The 22007-nt window shown below is 41.1% G+C and overlaps 3 protein-coding genes across 3 annotated transcripts in view; 2 read left to right on the top strand and 1 right to left on the bottom strand.

Annotated features, from left to right (window-relative positions):
- susd5 (sushi domain containing 5) overlaps nt 1-4857 on the top strand; it is a 10904-nt gene extending 6047 nt beyond the window's left edge. The window contains exons 4-5 of the mRNA XM_032535607.1: nt 641-829; nt 1690-4857. Coding sequence (XP_032391498.1) covers nt 641-829; nt 1690-3566 — 2066 coding nt within the window. The 3' untranslated portion in view covers nt 3567-4857. The remainder of the gene's footprint in view (nt 1-640; nt 830-1689) is intronic.
- Nucleotides 4858-8099: 3242 nt separating this feature from the next.
- Nucleotides 8100-13037, bottom strand: crtap (cartilage associated protein). Its single transcript, XM_032535608.1, has 7 exons — nt 12479-13037; nt 11663-11812; nt 10908-11079; nt 9752-9880; nt 9520-9665; nt 9141-9224; nt 8100-8585 (listed from the first exon to the last, which is right to left on the bottom strand). Exons 1-7 carry the CDS (start codon nt 12938-12940, stop codon nt 8508-8510), a joined length of 1221 nt encoding a protein of 406 aa, XP_032391499.1. The 5' UTR covers nt 12941-13037; the 3' UTR covers nt 8100-8507.
- Nucleotides 13038-13897: 860 nt separating this feature from the next.
- Nucleotides 13898-22007, top strand: part of fkbp9 (FKBP prolyl isomerase 9) — a 10934-nt gene continuing 2824 nt past the window's right edge. The window contains exons 1-8 of the mRNA XM_032535145.1: nt 13898-14231; nt 15173-15318; nt 18444-18633; nt 18743-18888; nt 19620-19809; nt 20460-20605; nt 20772-20961; nt 21538-21683. Coding sequence (XP_032391036.1) covers nt 14029-14231; nt 15173-15318; nt 18444-18633; nt 18743-18888; nt 19620-19809; nt 20460-20605; nt 20772-20961; nt 21538-21683 — 1357 coding nt within the window. The 5' untranslated portion in view covers nt 13898-14028. The remainder of the gene's footprint in view (nt 14232-15172; nt 15319-18443; nt 18634-18742; nt 18889-19619; nt 19810-20459; nt 20606-20771; nt 20962-21537; nt 21684-22007) is intronic.

The following is a 22007-nucleotide window of genomic DNA, read 5'->3' as shown; positions in this document are numbered from 1 at the left end:
GAGAGAGAGAAAGAGAGTGTTGTCTTGTGTCATATAATCATTAACGAATTTAACACTTCAGCAGAGGTGTTCCTTTCCATACAGGTTTAGTGGCTTGACGGTCAACGGTGTTAACCTAACCGTTAACCGTTATTTTGGCAACGGTAATGTTATTAGTGTTGTAAGTTAGCAGTAGACTTAATTAACACTACCCAGGATGAATATGATGAAAACTGATGTGTCTGCCCGGTTCAGCTCTGAGATTTTCTCATATTGCACAACACTGTGAAAGAATAATCTCACAGCAACTTAATACAATAACAGGAAAAGCGTCAAAGGCTGTAAGTAGTACTATTTTGCACATTTTTGTGGGTTTGAGGTGTACATTCTAGCTGCCAAAGCTCCTCTGCTTTCTCCGACCTCTGTCTCTGGTCCTGCATTGTGCTCACTCAGTGTGCAGTGTGAGAAGAGGAGTGGCCAGTGGCTAGAACGGCAAAAGCCAATGTGTGCTTCTTTTTTTGCATTTCTAATCCAAACAACGTCAAACTTGGCACACACACACACACGTTCCTGAAATTTTTAGATGGATAGTTTGTTTAACAACTCCCCAAAAATTATTACATGCATTCATAACATGCATCTCTGTGTTTGTTGTTGACAGGTGTGCCATGTGGTGACCCTCCATCCTTTCCAAATGCCCGTCTACAGGGGCACACTGGGTATGAGATGGGAGATGAGCTGATGTACACATGTGTGCCAGGTTATGTAATGCCCAGTGGACACACTGCCTTTAGTCTTCTGTGCGACAGCTGCGGAGAGTGGTATGGACTAGTGGAAATATGTGTCAAAGGTAACAAGGTGTTTAAACTGTTTATGTTGGAGAGTGGGAGAGAAATAGAAGGAGACAGAAAAAGAAAGCCCCCCTTTTGTTCGTTCTGTTCAAAGCTTTGAGCTTTGACCGAGACGGACAGGAGACCACTCTGAGGTCAACCTTCTCCCTTCTTACTTGTTAGCTCCCAGTGTTGTTAAGTGATCGGTGCTTGATTCTTGGCTTTTTGGAAAACAGAGTATCAGTTGTGCGTTGAAATTGGCTGCTATGACACCTCAGTGTAACATGCCATAGTGTGGCCCATTTCATAGAATAGAAGAAGAAGGCCAAAGTTGTCTATATGAAAGCAGAATGCCAGGCCTGTGTCCATGGTTAGCTAACAGAGAGTCATGTTTGTGTGCTACAGCGGTGGTTCTTAAACTGTTTCAAGATCAATCTGATCAATCTTAAAGAGATAACAAAGGAAAAACTAAATATCTGTTTTATTAGTTATAACTTATATTATTATAACTTTTTTCACTGCATACTTTTACATAGTCAATCACCTAGAAATCCTTTAAATGTGACCCCCTATGATAAAGATACACAAGCAGACATTGCTTTACTTTAAAAGGCACAAATTGATACTACTCTCGCTGGAGCCAGCAGCCGGTTAGTGTAGCTTAACCTAACAACTGAAAACAGGAGGAAACTGCTAGTCTGACTTTGTCCAAAGGTAACACAATCCACCTATCAGCACCTCTGAATCTCACTAATTAACACGTTATATCTAGTTTGTTTAATTTGCCAAAAAACTGAAGTGTTTATTTTTCTATTTGAGTTGTCTGATCATGAATGTTAGAACTTCATCAAGTAAATGTGTCCTTGTTATGATTTTGCAGATGAGACTGAAAGTCACGTAGACTACGAGGACAAATTCACAGATTCCTATGGAGAGACAGAAAGCCACAACGAGAGACCAGAGGAGGCTCATGGTGAGGTATATGAGGAAGTGCATGGAGCTGCATCCCCGGAGGGTGATAGGATACAGGAGCAGCAAGAGAAGAACTTTAGTGTTGAAGTAGAGGAGGAGCATCAGGACCAACATGGAGAGCATGAAGTGGAAGGAGAGGTGATTGTGAGAAAATTTAAAGGAGCTGTAGAAGGAGGAGAAAAAGACAAAGATCGGGTTGTTGAGGGCTTCACAGGCCATCCAAGGTGGGAGCAGGAGAGGAGGGAGGTGGTCGGGACTGATGCAGCTGCAGCCACAGAAGCACCTGTATCTCTTCTCTCCCAGAAGCACCTTTTCTGGTTCCCCTCGGAGGCCTTCCAGGAGGAAGGACATCCTGTCTCCAGTAATCCAGTCACACAGACACATAGAGCCTCAGGCGCCCAATCAGAGGAGAGTAAAGAGCATGACAGCCAAGAAACGCACCACCACCAGCAGCATCCAGTTGATGTTGACAACCAGGATCACGAGGGAGACAGCTACAATGATCGTGACACAGAAGACAGAGACGATCACGATGACAACAACCATGAAGACCTGGATTCCCATGACGAAAGCCACCATGAGGACCAAGAGGACCACGACAGCCACCAAGACAAAGATGGCCGTGATGATCATGTAAAGCATTACATTCCATCTCAGCATGATGATCTGGAAAGACGGGACCGCCACCAGAATCATGACGATCATGATGACCATTATGACATGGGTGAACAAGAAGAGGACCGTGATCGTGTTCGCTATGGCAGCCAGGAGTATGACGATACTTACGACAAACACAAAAGCTATGAAAAACATGATGATGTGACCGACGATCACGGACATCCTGATGGCTCTGAGGAACATCCAGACCCCGATGACCATGATGACCATGAGGAGCATTTTGACCCGGAGGAGGATGATTACGACCGTTACACTGATCGTGATCATGAACATGATGACCACGACAGCTATGATGATCATGATAGCCATGAAGATGACAGTCATCAGCATGTAATATTTTCTATAGCAACTGATAAATATCAAAACGTCACTCAGACGGTTGCAGAAGGAGAGGCTGCCACAGACGACACCTGGCTGGATGGCTACCCTGTTGTTCCAGGGGAAACAGAAAATGGTGAGTCCACAACAGAAAGGGCAAGACTAAAGGATACAGTGAGGAGGACAGTTGTTGGGACAACAGACAGACCCAATGAGGTGGAAATTCGTAGACCTGTCCCTTCCACCAGCTTACCAAAGGTGCCCAAGTTTCCCACCACAGAGCCTGCCTTAAATAGAGGAGGAGTGGAGGAGATGTGGCCTGGCTTCATCCCCACCACTGCTCCCTCACAGCCCTCAGACTCCCCCTCATACTCTGACACCCTGGACTATGACACACAACAGGCAGCTCCCACCCACCCCTGGCAGGATGACCTCACTAAGCACCCCTTCCTCAATCAGGGCCCAGTTCCACCCAAGCACGACGGCAATAACGGAGTGATGGAGGAGCACACTGTACACAACATGCCCGGTGAGACAGGCAAAAGGGGCGAGAGGGGCGAGGCGATCTGTACAGGCGAGAACTGCCCACCCCGCCCTCCGAACTCCTCCAGCCGAGGTCCCATGGTGGCAGCCATAATTGTGGCGGTTTGTGCAGTTGTTGCGGCGGTCATTGTAGGCGTGTGGTACTACCGACGGCAACAACAAAAGAGCTCAGTGTACGAGATGAATGGAAAGGGCCATAGCCAGACCAGACAGGGCCAACACATAGAGATGCAGCAAAAAGTGTAAGAGCGACGGATGAGGAAAGAGGGACACTAACAAAGGGCAGAGACATTTGGGAGGGATAGGAGGACTTAAATGAATTTGAGAGGAACGTACAGCCCCTCATCTTGCTAGAAACTACTGCATTATTGAATATTTTGGATAGGTAAGAACAGATGAGTTGCGCTACATCCCTATTTTGAAGAGCAAAACCTCACCAATGTGATGCAGAAAATTGCATAAAACAGTAAGAACTGATGCTTAACACAGTGAAATCTGAGTGAAACTAGATGGTAGATCGATTATATTGAATTTTACCCATCTATGTTATACCTACCCAATATTTTCAAAGCTCTGACAGTCCTGACAAGGGCTGTGTCTGGACTGGACTAAACTCCAGGAACTAAAAAAGGAGAATATAAGGAAATAACCATGTAGGAAAACCACAAGAAGGCATGCCTGCCCGCCTGAATATACAAACTGAGACTCCAAATCTCTTGGACATTGTGGTAAAGTTTCTCTGTTGCCTTTTTGTTGACGTCATTGCCTGCTTTATTGTTGATTCAGCTGCCTTGTTCTCGATTCCCCATCTTTTTCTGTTTCTATGATTATGGTGTTGATAAAAACGGTATTCCACTTGTTACCCCACGGCAAGAGTGCTGCAGTTCAGAACACTTTAGATCATAGCAGCAGATTTGGGCAGGTAGTCCCAAATTAATGATAAGGCCTCTGCCAAACCAGCAAGAATAGAAAAAAGAATGATAATGATGATGATGATGATGGCTAGATCAGATGAAAGGGTTGAATGGGCTGTATGGGGGAAAAGTACAGTGTGAGAAAGAAGGATGTCGAGTGAAACATTTTAAGATCTTCCTGCCTTTGTTGGTTTTGGCAGTCGGCTGGTAAGAGATAAAGAGTGGGTGTCCATCCAGATTGTCAGTGTGTGTGTGTGTGTGTGTGTGTGTGTGTGTGTGTGTGTGTGTGTGTGTGTGTGTGTGTCAGATCCATGCTTTAGCACTGTCTTTGCTGATGGCATTCAGGCATTCAGAGATCAAAAAGTGTGGCAACAGAGACAAACTAAAGTTGCAACCCCCAATGTTTTTAGTTTTAACTTAAAGTTCCCATGACATGGTGCTCTTTGGATGCTTTTATATAGACCTTAGTGGTCCCCTAATACCATATCTGGAGTCTCTTTTATATAGACCTTAGTGGTCCCCTAATAACCTATCTGAAGTCTCTTTCCCAAAATTCAGCCTTGGTGCAGAATTACAGCCACTAGAACCAGTCCCACAATGAGCTTTCCTTAGGATGTGCCATTTCTGAGTCTGTAGCTTTGAGGAGGAGGGGGGGGGAGCAAGGTGTAGGCTGGGGGTGTGGCCTTGACCAACTGCCACTTTGCTTGTTTGAAAGCCATGATGTCTCTCTCTCATGGGTGGGCCAAATTCTCTGGGCGGGCAAAGGAGAGAAAGGGGAGGTAACCTTGCCCCCTATGATCTCATAAGGAAGATCGGCCCATCTGAGCTTTCATTTTCTCAAAGGCAGAGCAGGACACCCAGGGCTCAGTTCACACCTATCAACATTTATAGCCACTGGGGGACCACAGGCAAGCTGGGGGAACGCATGTTAATGTGAAAAAACCTCATAAAGTGACATTTTCATGCCATGGGACCTTTAAAGGGTTAGTAGTACTTTGAAGTGTTGCAGCGGTTTGGGATGTTAAATGAAAATAACTAGATAGATTTCTAAATATTATGAGGAGTTGGAGAAGAATTAGGGCTGAATCACAGGCCCTAAAATGCATGATAAATTGTTAGTAAGGCTACATTTAGCTATATAATGATGTATGAAATGCTAAATATGTTTCAGCACATCAATGGTTTATACTTCACATGTTCTATGTTTATGCTGATAAAAGATTGAAGCTGGTTATCATTTCATGCTGTTCATTTTAAATATTTGAGAATTCAAACAATTTGTCATATGAGTAAATTTTGCTGGGTTAGAAATTCATAATAAATGTAGTTTATTGTCCAGTATTTTACAGTGTACTGTAGCTTTGCATGTTTTGGTGATATTCATTGTTGCTGTTTCTATAATGTGCCAAAGGTCAAATGTTAAAATAGAAAGCTAATAAAAAGGTGCAAATGTAAAAAAATTCAAATAGCCGTAAGTGGGTATGAATTTATAGAGTTTGTAATTCTGGTGATGTATAAAGAGTACAAAAATGTATTATATGGCAATAATTTAAATAGAAAGTGCTTCACTTGTAATTAATGTCAAAAGTGGGTGACAGCTCGTAGCTGTATTTTTTTTAATGGTGTTATTTAGTTTAATTACATTCTGTATTTAGTTATAAAATAAGGATTTGTTAAATTTGAACAGGTTAAGTGAATAACAGCTATATTGATTTGCTAAAAACTTTTTGTTTTTCATTTCCGTATTGTTGTGCCTGAATTGAAACTGAATTGACACTGATGTGATGAGGGCACGGGGAATAAAGTATCTGTTGTCTATATGATTCTGTCAATATTAATGTCTAACTGTAATAACTCGCTATACAAAGTGCAGCATTACTGTTGTGTGGGAAATAAATCTGACTTATGTTTTTTCACCAAGACAGTCAAGCACAGTTGACATTAGACATTACCTCTTTGTGTCTTGCACAGGGTCAGACCATCTCAGATTTCCTTAAAATCTACTCTACTGCCTGCCTTTTACTTCACCTGCTATTAGATAAACCTGTTTAAATACAAGTACTGTACTTGCAATATGACAGCAATGACCTGTCTGATCACACACCAGGGTTGCCAAAAGATTCATGAAGACTGATCATAATTATTAACGATGGTTAAATATTGTGATTATATTTGGGTTTGGGATTACTTGAGTTACAGTTAGTGCAAAACCATGACAAATGTGAAAGAAAGCAAAGGACTTACATTGCTGACTTATTCACATGATGCTTATATTTCTGTCGGTTTCTTCATCTCAAACAGCCTGATGTGTGTGCTGTCAGGATGAAATGTGTACTATGTATGTGTTCTCTAAGTCACAATAAATTCCTTAACGTGGTTTTAACTGGATATCTATTTTAGGTCATGCTGTAGCTCTCTAACCATTCATTGTGTACGAGTGTGAAAGAGACTGACTTGCCATATTAAGGTGGGACTTTGACTTGTGACCTTGACCCCTGACAATCAGCCTTTTATCTTAATTTTTTACCGAGCCCCTACTGCCAGCCATTATCCGCCCATTTCTTTGAGATGTGCTCAAAAAATGTTTAAAACGACCAAGGAATAATGTTTAAAGAAAAGAGGGCAGGTGAAAGAAAAGGATTGGCAAAGGAGAAGAAGAGGTAATAAAAGAGACAGGTTAATACAGGCAGGAGAGGAATGAGAACACAGAGTCAGAGAGAGAGAGATACAGTAATACAGCGAGAATGTTCCCCTTTGGGTTTTTAACATCACTGTGTGACAAACTGCACAGAGGCTCAATGTTCAAACATTATTAAACAACTCAGTGTTTTCTCTGAATGCTCTCAGCTCAGCACAGTCTGAAGGACTCTCGCAGATATCCTGCTCTATATGGGCTCCAGTCAAAAATCAATAGACTGAAATCTTGTTTCTTTAATCAATTAATTAATCATTTAAGTAATTTTTCCACGCAGAAATACTGATAATGCCCCCGTTTCAGCTACTCGGTTTAGATGAGTTGTTTTTCATTGTCTAACGTGATAATAAATCGATCGTTTGGATTTGGATAGATGGTTGGACAGAAAAAACCCGAAGAACTGAACTTGGGGTGCAAGAAATTGTGACAAACATATTTCACTGACATATCATAGAGCAAATAATTAACATGAAAAAACTGCTGGTCGATTGTATTTTAGTCCTTACTAAAGGGGTGTTATTCACAACTGGGCACATCCCCAAAACCAGTGTTGGAAGAGCAAGTAGCAATACCACAATGAAGTAATACTCTGTTAAAATCTAAATCCCTGCATTCAAATTCTTAGTAAGTTAAAGTACAAAAGCATCAGCATTAGCATGCAATAAAATATACTTGAAATACCAAAAGTAAAAGTACTCACATGGAATGGCCCATTTCAGAAAAATAAAAGTTATATTGTTTTATTAGTAATTTGCTTTTTGAGGGCATTTTAGGCCTTTATTTGATAGGAAAGCTGAAGATATGAAAGGGGATAGAGGGAGGTGAGGTGGGCTACCCGGGCACCCAGATTATTGTTATTGATGCATTAATGTGATCATCACTTTAATGTTGTAGCTTGTAAAGATAGAGCAAATTTGATTACCTTACATACTGCTGGGTAGCTTTAACTATAACAATACATCATGATTTTTTAATTACGGTAATGTACTGTATTTTTTGGTATTAATAACCTGAATCTGCAAAGTAACTAAAGCTATTGAATAACTGTGTAGTATAGTGTAATGTACAGTAAAACGTACAATAGTGACCTCCCAAATTTATAGAAGTAGAAGTATAAAGTAGCACAAAATGGAAATAGTCAAGTAAAAGTATGTCAAAATTGTACTTAAGTACAACTCTTAAGGAAATGTACTGTTACATTCTACCACTGCATAAAACCAACAACTGTAGTATTACAACAACATTGTAATTATTACTTGAAAGACCCGATGTTAATGTTTATTTATTATTATTTCATTGTAAAAAAATGACAATTTTTGACAGACAACATACATACTTGATTCACAGTGGAGGAACGGATCCTTTAAACAACGAGCAAAAGTATTTTTCTCTCCATTATTATCATTGTCTTTAAATCATTTAGTGCTGTGTCTCCATACCACTAAACTGGATGTTTTAGTGCACAAAATAGGAAATCTTTTTATTCTGGATGTGGATCTGAGGTAAAAACACAGTGACCAATCAGAGTCTCTCACAAAACCCAATAAATACAAACCCGGTAGTGTTTTGTTGTGTGGATTACAGTTTTGGCGGAATTTCCAATTTGGGCAATTCATCACCGTCGAGGAACTCATCTATAAACTCCACCACTTCCCCCTACACACACACACACACACACGCGCACACGCACACACAATAAATACATACATAAATAAATATAAATTCAGATTGGATAAACAGACAATTCAAGAGGTTAGATTAGCATAAATCCTCCCACTCACAGTTCTCTCTGAATTCTCATACCTGGCATTACTAAAGAGATTACAGTCAAGAACTGAATGGTGTTACCTCATACAGCATGTAATCCTGGTTTATGTTGGGTTGCCCTGATGGCCAAGGTCCTTGTGCTGCATCATAATAACTTTAAGAAACGGCAATGTCATGCTGCCACCCCGTGGCAGTCTGCCCTATTGCAGCCTGATAAACACAGGGCCCACATTGCACTGCATGGTGTTATGTGACCATACTAAAGAATAGGGTTTATCATAAATCACACAAAGACGGATAATAATCCAAACTGATTTTATGGGAATTACTCTGGTCTATTTTTAAGGGTAAACTGTAGCTCCTTTCACTTGACTAAATATAGCCTCCTGGCTTGAAGCATCCTGTAATACACTAACATGTAAATATATTTAAACAGGCACGCACCTCATCGTCGCTCACCAGGCGCTGTTTGGAGAACTCCAACATCTGTAGCTGCATTGTGGTCTGATTGTAGTAACGCAGTGCCTCCTGTAGCAAACACAGGATGTTATAATGAACCAAGAAGGCAAAGGCCAAGTGCTAAATTAATTTCACATCATGCGTTTAGTCCAGGAAACCTGGAAATATGCTTATTTGCTTTATTACAGATTTACATTCAAAGAATTGATACCACTCTCATATCTGTCATAGCTTAACTTCTGCACAACGACTGGAAATGGATAAACAGCTACTCTGGTTTTGTCACAAAGTTTCTGTTTAATCTATATCTGATAAACTAGGGAAAGTAACTGGGTGCACAAGATGTCTAGTCAATATGTCTCACTGATCTGGGGAGGAAGTCCTCTTCTGTCAGTCCCCACTGGTTTTTATGGAACCGGTAATAGGCCAAGTTATTATTCATAACATCGTCGTTGGGGTCAAAGAGCACGTAGCTGGCTGCACATGGTACCGCGTTCTTCAGGTCATTCACTGAAAACACAACATTTACAGCACTCAGGGATTGTCCTGTATAAAATTCATAACAGTAGAACCTGAGGAAACAACACGCTACTCACATTTGTAATAGGCAAACTGCAGGTAGTGGTACATTGTGGCCACAAACTTCTCAACGACGAAACCTCCTACGACAGGTGTCAGGTCACTTTCACACATCACTTTCCTGTCCAGGACCTCTATGTAGTGATCTGTAGAGGAAAGATTAAGCACAATATGATAAAAAAAAAAGATGAAAGTCCTTCTCCAGACAAGTTTTAAAATATAGAAAAATACAAACAAAAAAACCTCTGAAAAAGGGGCTGGAAGCACATCTACTCTTTATCCTTCGTTGAGAAATTCTGGATCTGGCCTGGAAGTGCTGCCTGCTTCCTTTAGGCGCCCAATGTTATCCAATTGGCCTGTTTAGACAGGACACCATTTGCAGCAATAGTTTCAGCGTCCTGTCTGAACCTGGCGATCAGACCCAGATTCTGTGCTGCACCAAAATTGGTTACTAGCAGACGTATTAGAACGATATAGTTAAGTTAGCATCTGTGTTGTTTGTTAGCTTGTTAGCGTGTAACTGGCAGTGGCTGACACAGCTATGATTTGTTTTTGTTCTATGACAAGTCCAATTCCATCTTTTTTATATTAGACAGTGATTGGCTTTTGAAACTGTGATGTATCGAATCTAGCTTGTCTGGGTACATTTGAATCTCAGATTTTAGGGAAATGCACAGACATTTCCCCCTGGAGGAGAGGAATGTGAAAACACCTCTCTACCAACAAACTTTGCACATTTACAAGTCTTAATAGTCAAAGTAAGACACTTTAGGGGACATAAACATAAAGATAAATGTAGTTTATTGTCCAGTATTTTACAGTGTACTGTAGCTTTGCATGTTTTGGTGATATTCATTGTTGCTGTTTCTATAATGTGCCAAAGGTCAAATGTTAAAATAGAAAGCTAATAAAAAGGTGCAAATGTAAACAAATTCAAATAGCCGTAAGTGGGTTTGAATTTATAGAGTTTGTAATTCTGGTAAAATACAAAAAAAAAAAAATTTGAATGGAGGGGATCTTTAAGCGTAGCCATAACAAGAAACGTGTTGGGTGAATTAAATAACAAAAAGAAGACCGATGCAAAAGTGGATATTTAATGAAAGAGAAATGCAGTAATAGATGGACCCCACAGGAGGAACAGAGTCAGGACAGAGGTACAGCAGATGAACTTACCGGCTATGGAGGGGTAGAAGTCTTTAAAGTCTTTGACGTCCCTGGGGCCTTCAGACGCTGCCAGACATTCATCGTAATTCTTGAAGAAGTCCCGCAGAGCCAGCTCCATGTCTGACACTGAAGTACGGAAGTTTTCTCCATTATACGCCCGCACTGCACGCACAAACAGTGTCTGCAATAACACACACATAGAAAATCATGTTCATTTTGGGCATCATGGCATTACCGAAAGCATTCTACAACTTAAAAAAATCACTTTCTTATTAAAAATCAATGAAATATATGTATAATATGGTATAATTACATTACATTATCTGTATTGCTATTGTTAGCTATAACATGGACAATTTTTTTCACCATGGATTCTTTAAAAGATGTTGATTTTGATTACAAGTTATTTTTATATGTTATATTAATTTGTTTTAGGCAGCATTCATGTAATAGTTAACAACTGTAATAAGTTCATGTTTATTTCTATGTCCTGCTGGGGCTACTATGTCAAGGACCACTGAAGGCTCAACTCAATAGTATTTGGAATCAAAAATCATACAACTAGCAAATGAAGTCGTCAGCACTCATATGCAAGCGCGTACTATTTTCACTAATGCACAGCAGCAAAGTAAATTGAAATGTTTTAGCTCTAGGCTTTCCTCAGCTTGACTGGTTCACCACATGCTGCTACCACCCCCACAGAGCCGATAATATTATGGTTTGCGTATGCGTTCACAAAGATATGTTGGTATCTGTGTGTATACCTCATAGGATTTGGTCTCCAGGTCTTTGAGGTGTTCGTCGGCTCCAGGCAGACTCTTGTAGTAGGCCATGTTCCTCTGCATCATCTCATCATTTGGGTGTTTCAGTAGGAAGGTGTGAGCAGCAGACGCCGCCTTGGCAAGGTTGTCAGACTGAGAGAAATAACACAAACAAACATTGTATACAGATATTTTTTATGTGCTCTGATCAGATTAGGAAATATTACAAAGCCAACACTACACAGTGGTACAAAAAAATATGATAACTGATAAAAAGTCTAAAACATTAGAAGTTAATGTTGTTTTTGTCACTTATCAGGTCAAATCAAATAATTTAAGGTATTCTGTTTTTTCTTTTAATTTAGGCCACTTCCGTATGTGTTGTATCTTCAAATTTGACCATAACCCTCACTACTATATAAGCTTAAATGCTATTATAATTCCACTTTTAGACTCTAAATAAGCTGTGATTCATAACCTGAACCTAAACCTAAACTACCTAGCTTGTAGAGGTGATGACATGTAAAAAATGCTTATGTGTCTTTATTTGTGTTTTCTTTTTCTTCTTAATAGGAAGGTCAAGAAAACACAAGCATTCACAGGGAAAAGCATAGGACCTCCACTCTTGCAAAACAGTGTGCATCCGTGGCACGTATGTGACGTCAGAACGCATTTTAGGAAGAAAAAAACGTGTGTGACGTAAAAAATAGAAACTGTGGATGCACTAAAAAACCAACCCCTTAAATTTATTATACTGAAACTAAGGTTCGGAGCCAATTGACCCTCCCGGTGACCCCACATATTGACATATTTGCTTACTTTGAAGTAGGCGTACTGCAGATATCTGTACGGCTCTCTCTTATCAAACTCATCTATGGTGTCCCGGCTGGGCATGGTCTGCCTAAAAGCGGGCAGCCCTTGTTTGCAGCGCTTCAGGCACTGCGCCCTCTTCATAACGTTACCAAACGCCCGCAGCTCTGGAAACTCCGCAAACTTCTGCTCGTCGTCCAGCCTGACAGAGCTGCAGTTGAGGTTGCAGAAGGCCTCGCTGTCCCGCAGCAGCCGATACAACCGCAGAGACACCTCCATGTACTCCACCGACTCCTTCCACTTCTCTCCGGTGTACTGATCCAGTGCGTATTTGTAAGCGGACTCCAGAGGCATCAGCTCGTGCCTGGGGAAACTCCTGAAGCTGTATTTTTCATACTGAGAGTTTACCACGGAGGTAAAAAATGCGATTAAAAGCGCCGAGAAAAGTTGCGCAGAAGTGGAGGGTGCCATTTTTAAGTTTGCTAAATGGTGGGTTGGGATGATTCCCGAGTTTGGTGCATGGGTGTTTAGGACCGCCTCATGTTCCAACACGTATCCGGACAAAAAAGCCTTCCCACCCCCGGGTGCAGGACTGGAGGGATTGTTCCTCCCACTAAATCACTGCTGCTGTTCTGTCCTTTTACAGAACAAGTAAATTCCAGATTTTAAACCTTAAAATCCTAACTGGTGTATACATTTCTGTACTTTTTAGATAAGGGACCAGCTAATTTAGTACTATATATTCACGGGCTGACAAAGAAAATGTGTCCACACTAGTCTATAAAGTCTAAAAACTTGTTTTCTCTCTGTCACTAATTAAACCCCTGGTGAGAGACTGGAGTGTCCCTCCCCCTCTCACTGCCACGTACAGACATTCCTGCCTGGATCTGCCCCCCCCCCCAACGCCCATCTAAAGGCCTGAACCCCACCAACACAACAGGGTCCACGTATGGATTTAACCATCATTTATGGGCACACTTTACGAGTTCTGCTCAATGCTACAATTTGACTGCTATTCAGAGTATCCAGGTACTCTGATTTAAATGGATCCGGGGGGGGGTCTGCAGCCGTCTGGAGACCCCTACGTTACCACGTTGACACATATGAGGCTGCACTGCGCAAGAGCAATACGTGGTGCCCAAAATTATACCATTCAATCCCGAAGCGCGTCAAGTCAACTAGAAAGAAGCAGTATGAACAGGAAATATATATTGAAATTTCAAAATAATAGCATAGTTGGCTATCCAAGCTTTGTTTGTATTCGTTTATGTCTCACACCAATATTGTATTGTATATATGCAGCCGTTTTGGTTTTAGCTTTAAAAAAAAACACGTTATTGAGGTCATCAGTCGACGTTTTATCTTTAAAGCTTAACCGGAAGTTGTGTAATGTTAGCTGGCTTGACACGTGATCATCCCTGCAATGGGACCGGGGGCAGGACTTCTGTCCAAGTCGGAGTAGAGGAAACCAAAGTACAGGGGAACAGGGAGGCAGCATATACTCCTACGGGCCGAACCCACAGTTATCTCCCTCTTCTGAGAATTTGTCGGCAGAGAAAATGATCCAATGCGTGCAGGCGATGCTTTATTTGGCGGTTCTGGTGGCGTTCGGCGCGTGCAGTGCTCCTCCGGTACCGTTAGACGACATATTCATTGAGAAAACTTTCGTGCCAGAGCAATGTGTGCGCGCAGTCAAAGTAGGGGATTATGTCAGGTATCACTACAACGGCATGTTTCCTGACGGCAAGAAGTTCGACTCAAGGTGAGTAGGCCATCAAGCAAAGAATGCATGTTTTCACTTTTGGAGTCTCGCCGTGCGGAGCACAGCAGTGCTCGGTGCGAACAGCCGTGCGCGATGCGTAAAAGTGCGCGTTGAGTGGTTCGCCCCTGTGAGCCACGCAGGCAAGCTGAATGAGCTCTGGATCCATGTATGCTTAGTCCTCGGGCTTCAAAATCTTTTCATATACACCAGGATACAATTAAAGGCCGCAATTGGATCAGCTGGAGTAGTTTTGCTGCTAGATTAATATTAGCCTGCTTAATCCTACTGGATTCATTGAAACTTGAGGATTACGTTCTTATTCTTAATGTTGAACCTGGTTTCAGGACCTCCAAATGTCCCTGGACTCCACTTTGGGAACCACCGAGCAAGTACACAGTAATAACCGTGTAATAACCTCTAGAACCCTAAGGGCCCCACAAGCAAAATATAATTGGGTTTGGTTTTTGGTCATTTAATTAATTGCACATTTGTTAAAGAATATAAACTACCAAAGTAGCCAGGCCCTGCAGTATTACCTCATAGTGTGGGCCTGTGTGGTAGGGGGGTCTTGTGCTCATGTACAGTATATTCCTAATTAAAGTCAAGCTTTACACATTTCAATCTGGCTGTATGTATCTTTATGACATATGTAAATGAATCACTGGGTGTAAAGATGGTGACATCCTGAATAACTTACGTCCAGGCACAAATTGATTTTCTGAATGATTTGTCAAAGCTTGCTTGAGAGATATAATTGTCCCTCCCAAACAAATAGTTATGGCAATGGAAAAAACTTTTAGCCAGGACCCACAGTGAACTGGCTTTGATTAAGGGTAGGGCCTATGCATTTTAGTTGCATCAAGGCACATAATTAATATAATGCAGTCATATATATATACACATACACAGTATAAGTAATGGGTTATGTGTATGTGTTTCAGTTACGACCGTGGCAGCACCTACAACGTGTTTGTTGGCAAGAAGCAGCTGATCGCAGGGATGGACAAAGCTCTGGTGGGGATGTGTGTCAACGAGAGAAGCCTGATCAAGATCCCGCCTCACCTAGCATATGGCAAGCAGGGATACGGTGAGTTTTCAACTTCCTGTCATATTTGCACATCCCTGTCCTGGCTGATTGTTCCAAATCAGTCAGGGCAGAATATATTATTCTCCATCAAGTTTCAGAACATGCCAGTGTTTATTCCTCTGGAGAGTTATTATAAATACACAGATGAATGAGCACACGGCTGGCGCTGCTAACCATAACAATGAGAGAATTTGGTCAGGGGCAAAAAAAATTACAGTCTTTGCAAGAAGTACCATATTGTGTTGTACTAGAGTCAGGCGAAGTAGAAAGGAAGTGGGCTGCTCCCAAGCGTCCATGTTGAATGATGTCACAGGGACGTCACAAACCAGGAACTGGTCAGAAGCTGCTTTGGATCAACATAGTAACTGCACTGCAGAAGCTAGAGAATCAGCAGCAGGCAGATACATGTTCTAGCTGTTGATTTGTATATGAACATAAATAAATCTTGGCCACTGTGCACCATAGAGAGTGTTTGTGTCAGATGAGTTGAAATATTTCCTTATGATTGTAGTAATGGGGAAAAAATTCAGAGGCACTCTTTACATGTAGATACCAGTGTGTCAGTGTATGTATTTGTGTGTGTGTGTGTGTGTGTGTATGTGTGTGCATCAAATAGAGAAGGGAAGAGAGAGGGGGCATGTGTGGACAGGTAAAAGCTGAGGCTGTGTCCTCTAAAATGAGTCTGTATCAGAGGGAACATCAGAGAGAGAGAGAAGACAATTGGGAGGGGACATCTTGTAAGAAGTAGAAAGAGATTTAAATCAGAAAGAGGCCTGCCAGCTCAGTAGTAGTAAACATTGAATGGCTGCCTCCCACACAGTCCTTGCAACCCTCCTCCACCTTATCCTATTCCCACCTCCTAAACTTCACCATCTTGTCCTTATCTATAGATCTCCTGTGCGCTTGTTGAGCTCAAAAGGCAGTGTCATGCTAATGTTTGCAGACAGAGTTGGTTACGATGTTGCACTCAAAGTAAATGTTAGTGAGTGGACCTACTGATCAGTCACCAAGGCTATACCTATAACCTATATGTCCTATGTCTGGTAATCTGAGGGGTTTAATGACATGAGGAGTTTACTTTGTACAATAACTCACCTGTTACCAGGCTGCATCCAACAAGTGTTTTCATAATTGATTCATTTGGAGATTCTGTTTTAATGATTGACTAAGTAATTAAACACATCAGAAAACCATGTGAAAGGCACATCTCAGTTTTCTAGAAGCCAAGTTAAACTTGGCTATGTCTTGGTTTGTCTCACCAACAGTCCAAACCAAAAGCTATTCTGTTTACCATAATGTTAAGACCAGGAAAAGCAGAAATGTTTACATTTGATAAGATAAAACCATCAAATTATTAATATCTTTTTTTAAATAGATGGGCAGTTTTTCAAGAGCATGGTTTTTATGTTAATTCAAAATAGAACATAATATACAGTGCATAGGGAATGTATTCACAGCGCTACACTTTTTCCACATTTTGTTATGTTACAGCCTTATTCCAAAATGGATTCAATTCATATTTCGTTCTCTAAATTCTACACACAATACCCCATAATAGCAACATTTTAAATGTTTGCAAATTCATAAAAAAAGAGAGAAAAAGAACAGAAATACAATATGTACATAAGCATTCCCAGCCTTTGCTCAATACTTTGTTGTGGAACCTTTGACAGCAATAACAGCCTTAAGTCTTTTGGAATATGAAGCTACAAGCTTTGCACGCCTATCATTGGCCAGTTTTGCCCATTCGTCTTTGCAGAACCAATCGAGCTCCATCAGGTTGGAGAGGGAGTGTCTATGCACAGCCATTATCAGATCCCTCCAGAGATGTTCGTTATGATCCTAGTCTGGGCTCTGGCTGGGCCACTCTAGGACATTCACAGAGTTGTCCTGAAGCCACTCCTTCGATATCTTGGCTGTGTGCTTAGGGTCATTGTCCTGTTGAAAGAAGAACCGTCATCCCAGTTTGAGGTCAAGAGCACTCTAGAGCAAGTTTTCTTCCAGGATGTCTCTGTACATTGTTACATTCATCTTTCCCTCTATCCTCACTAGTCTCCCAGTCTCTGCCACTGAAAAACATCCCCACAGCTTGATGCTGCCACCACCATGCTTCACTGTAGGGATGGTATTGGCTAGATGATGAGCGGTGCCTTGTTTCCTCCAAACAGAACGCTTGGCATTCACGCCAAAGAGTCCAATCTTTGTCTCACCATACCAGAGAATTTTGTTTCTCATGGCTTGGGAGTCTTTCAGGTGCCTTTTGGCAAACTAAGGAGTAGCTTCCGTCTGGCCACTCTACCATACAGGCCTGATTGGTGGAGTGCTGCAGCAATGGTTGTCCTTCTGGAAGGTTTTCCTCCCTTTACAGAAGAACCCTGGAGCTCTGTCAGAGTGACCATTGGGTTATTGGTCACCTCCTTAACTCAAGTCCTTCTAATCTGATTACTCAGTTTAGAGGGACGGCCAGCTCTAGGAAGAGTCCTAGTGGTTCCAAACTTCTTCCATTTACAGATGATGGAGGCCACTGTGCTCATTGGGATCTTTAAAGCAGCTGAAATATTTCTGTACCCTTCCCAAGATCTGTGCCTTGAGACAATCCTGTCTCGAGGCACTCTTAACTGTGGGACCTTATATAGACAGGTGTGTGTGCCTTTCCAAATCATGTCCAACCAATTGAATTTACCACAGGTGGACTCCAATTAAGATATAGAAACAGCTCAAGGATGATCAGTGGAAATGGCTGTGAATAAGTTATTTCACATATTATATTTTTGTTTTTTATTTTTAATAAATTTGCAAAAATAAAAAAACAACAACATTTAATTTAATTAAATTACAAAAAAATATATTAAATCCATATTGGTATAAGGCTTTAACATAACAAAATGTGGAAAAGTGAAGCGTTGTGAATACTTTCCGTATGCACTGTAAGGTCTCTGAATATTTACTGATCGTAGGACCAGCAAACACATCCTCAGAAAAAACCCACTGATGTAAATTTGTATTTGTAATGCAGCAGTTTAATGAAAGTCTTCCCAACCATGTTAACTCTAAAGCATTACTTCTCTTTTCCCTGGTAGATTTTCATTTCTGGCTCAACTTTACTCTACTCTACTTCTCCTCAGGTGACATCATCCCTCCTGACTCTATCCTCCATTTTGATGTCCTGCTGCTCGATGTGTGGAACCCTGAGGACGGCGTCCAGAGCAACACCTACCACATGCCTTCCACCTGCTCCAGAAAGGTGGAGGTGTCTGACTACGTTCGCTACCACTACAATGGCACCCTGCTGGACGGGACGCTCTTTGATTCTAGGTTTGTTCTCTAAAACAATCTTTCCTTCACACAAAATGTACACACACATATATATATATGTGTGTATGTGTGTGTGTGTGTGACCTGTCTCCTCCATCCATCTCTTTAGCCACACCCGTTTGCGTACCTATGACACGTACGTTGGGATTGGGTGGCTGATCGCCGGTATGGATCAAGGCCTTCTGGGAATGTGTGTTGGAGAGAAACGCATCATCACTATGCCACCGTCACTTGGATATGGAGAGAATGGAGACGGTGAGTATTCACAATTTCTTTTCTATTTATTTCCTTGAGCCCGCCGCTTACATTCCTGTGATTGACCTTTGAAAATAATTGCTGTGGAAATCAACAGGTGCTGTAGTTGCACACTTGGAGCACAAGGTGGCAGCACATCGCACACATGAAGTTAAACTACACATCATGTCTTGTTTAACAGCTCAGTCCTTTTCCCAAACCACAGCGCTGTTCAATGTCTTTTTTTTTTTTAAATCGTCTTACTTTTTGAAAATTTGACAGATTTTCATGACTAATTTAGTTACATGGTTGAAATAAAGGAATAGTTTAACATTATGGGAAATACGCCTATTCCCTTTCTGGTGTAAAGCTGGAGTAATGTGTGTGACACTTAACATTTAAACATTATATGAACAGATAAACACTGTCCTTACAATACCTAAGTATTCCTTTAATTGATGTTTTTTTTAAATACTAAAAAAATACTTAAAAATATGATACTTTTTTATTCTTTATGCTTATCTTTGTAAATATTTTCAAATAAGCAAAACTGTTGTTCATTCTCTCCCTCATAGTTTATTTTTGACAATGTCAATAATGGTTTATATTCACTGCTCACTTGTTTAGGGTCATGGATTGATCCTGGTCATTACTAGAAGTAGAATGAGGAAGAATATTTCTGTAGCTCCCAATCCTGTCCCCATACCTGCCTCCCTACTTGTCTTCAACCTTTCTTCTTCTTCTCTCTCCAGGTAGCGACATCCCAGGACAGGCGTCTCTGGTCTTTGATGTCGTACTTCTAGACCTCCACAACCCCAGAGATGGGATCACAGTGACCAATCAGATTGTGCCTGAGTCCTGCACGAGGAAAATTGCAGCTGGAGACTTTGTACGCTACCACTACAATGGCAGCCTTCTTGACGGAACATTTTTTGATTCCAGGTTTGTGTCAGTGTTTATTCGTCATGTTAACCACACAGAGTGGCTCATAGTAAGCCTTATTAGAAATAGAAATAGTCTGTCCTCAAGTGGCCTCAGGATGGCAGCATCTCTCTGTGCACTGAAGACGCATTGAGAGATGAATCGAAACTTAAAAACCACAAGTGGAAATTTCCTGTTTGATTTACATGGCCTTGAAGCCTCTCTTGTTATCGTTAAGAAATTATTTCACACATTCTGTACAGATGTCAAGGACTCAAGAAAGCCACTGTGGTAACTTTCTGCCACACACAGTTTCTATCTCTGCGTGCATATACTTATGCCAGGAATTTGAAATTCTTCCTATTTTACTATGCCAACATACTGTATGTTTACATCAACAAAAAACACAACTGCATCCTCTAAAACAAACTGCTTCTTTGAGATTTTCTCTGAACCCGCTTCCAGCAACATAATCATTTTGTGTACTAAACTGTAGGGACCTCTTTTAGGTGTAATTCAGTTGTTCTCTTCTGTGCACTGCCTAAAACACCTTCATATGTGATTTATATGACAGCTTGCTATATACTGTAAGTAAAAAAAAAAAAAACACGTGATGGGGACATCTGTGGGGGACGTGTGAAAATACTTTTGTTATATTTTCTGTTCCACAGCTACTCTCGTAATCGTACCTATGACACCTATGTGGGTCAAGGCTACGTGATTGCCGGCATGGACGAGGGTTTGATTGGAGTCTGTGTCGGAGAGAAGCGCACCATCACCATCCCCCCACATCTCGGCTATGGAGAGGAGGGCACAGGTGTGTGTGTGTGTGTGTGTGTGTGTGTGTGTGTGTGTGTGTGTGTGTGTGTGTGTGTGTGTGTGTGTGTGATGCTTGAATACCATTGTCTCTCACCATTATTACTCCCTTGTCTGTGGTTTTTAATATTAGACTCTTTCTTTTTTTTTCACCATGTCTCTTTTAGGCTCTAAGATCCCTGGTTCAGCTGTGCTGGTGTTTGACATTCACATCATCGACTTCCACAACCCATCAGACAAAACTGAGATCATTGTCACTCACAAGCCAGAAGAGTGTGATAAGCAAACCAAGAAGGGAGACTTTGTCAAATATCACTATAACGCCTCTCTGATGGATGGCACATCCATCGACTCCACGTGAGTGAACTTTAGTGGGACACTTCTGCAACACACATGAGATAATAGGGTTTCAAGTGCTTAGAGGAAGTTCTTCTTTATATGCCCGTTACTCTGCTGTTTGTCTTTTAGTCTTAACTGCACATTTCCTTTCCTCTGCACTCTGTCTTAACTCTTTGTAAAAACTAATTATTAGAGCACCGTACTGCCCTGTCTGCACATATGTTGTTTGGAAATTGCAGGAGCTTACTGACAGCACAAAATCCTCATCATAGAAATTAAAACAAATTCAAAAACACTCAAAATCATAAATAAGAATAAGATAAGCTATCTTTCAAGAATGCTTTAAAGTCTTCCTTCCTTTAAGATTGTCCTTGACACCAGTTCAACCCTTTAAAAATATTTTAGTTCCTGGATTCAAACCAAGCTTTGGCTTCCCTCACCCACTGAAACACATGATAAAATGCAAGAAAATCTTCAACTCTTACATTCCCACACAGCAAAGTAAAAAACAAGTGTTTAAGGATATATATTTTAATGACTAAAAATACAGTTATTTTGTATGTTTCAGTTTCATTCCGACTCTTTTTGTTTCAGGTATAATTATGCAAAGACATACAACATTGTCCTGGGAGCCAACCAGGTAGTCCCAGGGATGGAGGACGGACTGATGGACATGTGTTTGGGAGAAAAAAGGCACCTTGTTATTCCTCCTCACCTGGGCTATGGGGAGAGAGGAGTCAGTAAGTCACACACAACCACACATGCAGTAAAAACAGAGAACATACACTACCGGTCAAAGGTTTGGGGTCACTTACAAATTTCCATATCACTCCATTTAAGACAGAATACCAGCTGATCTGAGTGGGTGGCTGATCTTTAATGCAGGATCTACATTGCCCATTATCAGCAACCATTCATCCAATGTTCCAAAGGCACATTATGTTTACTAATCTGACATCATTTTAAAAAAACTAACTGAGAAAACATTGGAGAACCCTTTTGCAATTATGTAAGCACATAATGTAATCTGAATTCTGCTGCCCTGGTTAAAAAAACAATGCAAC

Source organism: Etheostoma spectabile, chromosome 14 (assembly GCF_008692095.1).
Source record: "Etheostoma spectabile isolate EspeVRDwgs_2016 chromosome 14, UIUC_Espe_1.0, whole genome shotgun sequence".
Classification (NCBI taxonomy): domain Eukaryota; kingdom Metazoa; phylum Chordata; class Actinopteri; order Perciformes; family Percidae; genus Etheostoma; species Etheostoma spectabile.
Note: the sequence above shows the minus strand (reverse complement) of the source record. Positions and strands in the feature narration are given on the sequence as shown.

What these genes read in the sequence shown, in the direction of transcription:
- crtap (XM_032535608.1), bottom strand. Translation starts at nt 12,940, where the DNA reads ATGGCACCCTCCACTTCTGCGCAACTTTTCTCGGCGCTTTTAATCGCA. An exon ending in TGGAGACCAAATCCTATGAG is followed by an intron (nt 11,080 to 11,662) that starts GTATACACACAG and finishes GTGTTATTGCAG; the next exon opens with ACACTGTTTGTGCGTGCAGT. An exon ending in AGGACTTCCTCCCCAGATCA is followed by an intron (nt 9,225 to 9,519) that starts GTGAGACATATT and finishes TGTTTGCTACAG; the next exon opens with GAGGCACTGCGTTACTACAA.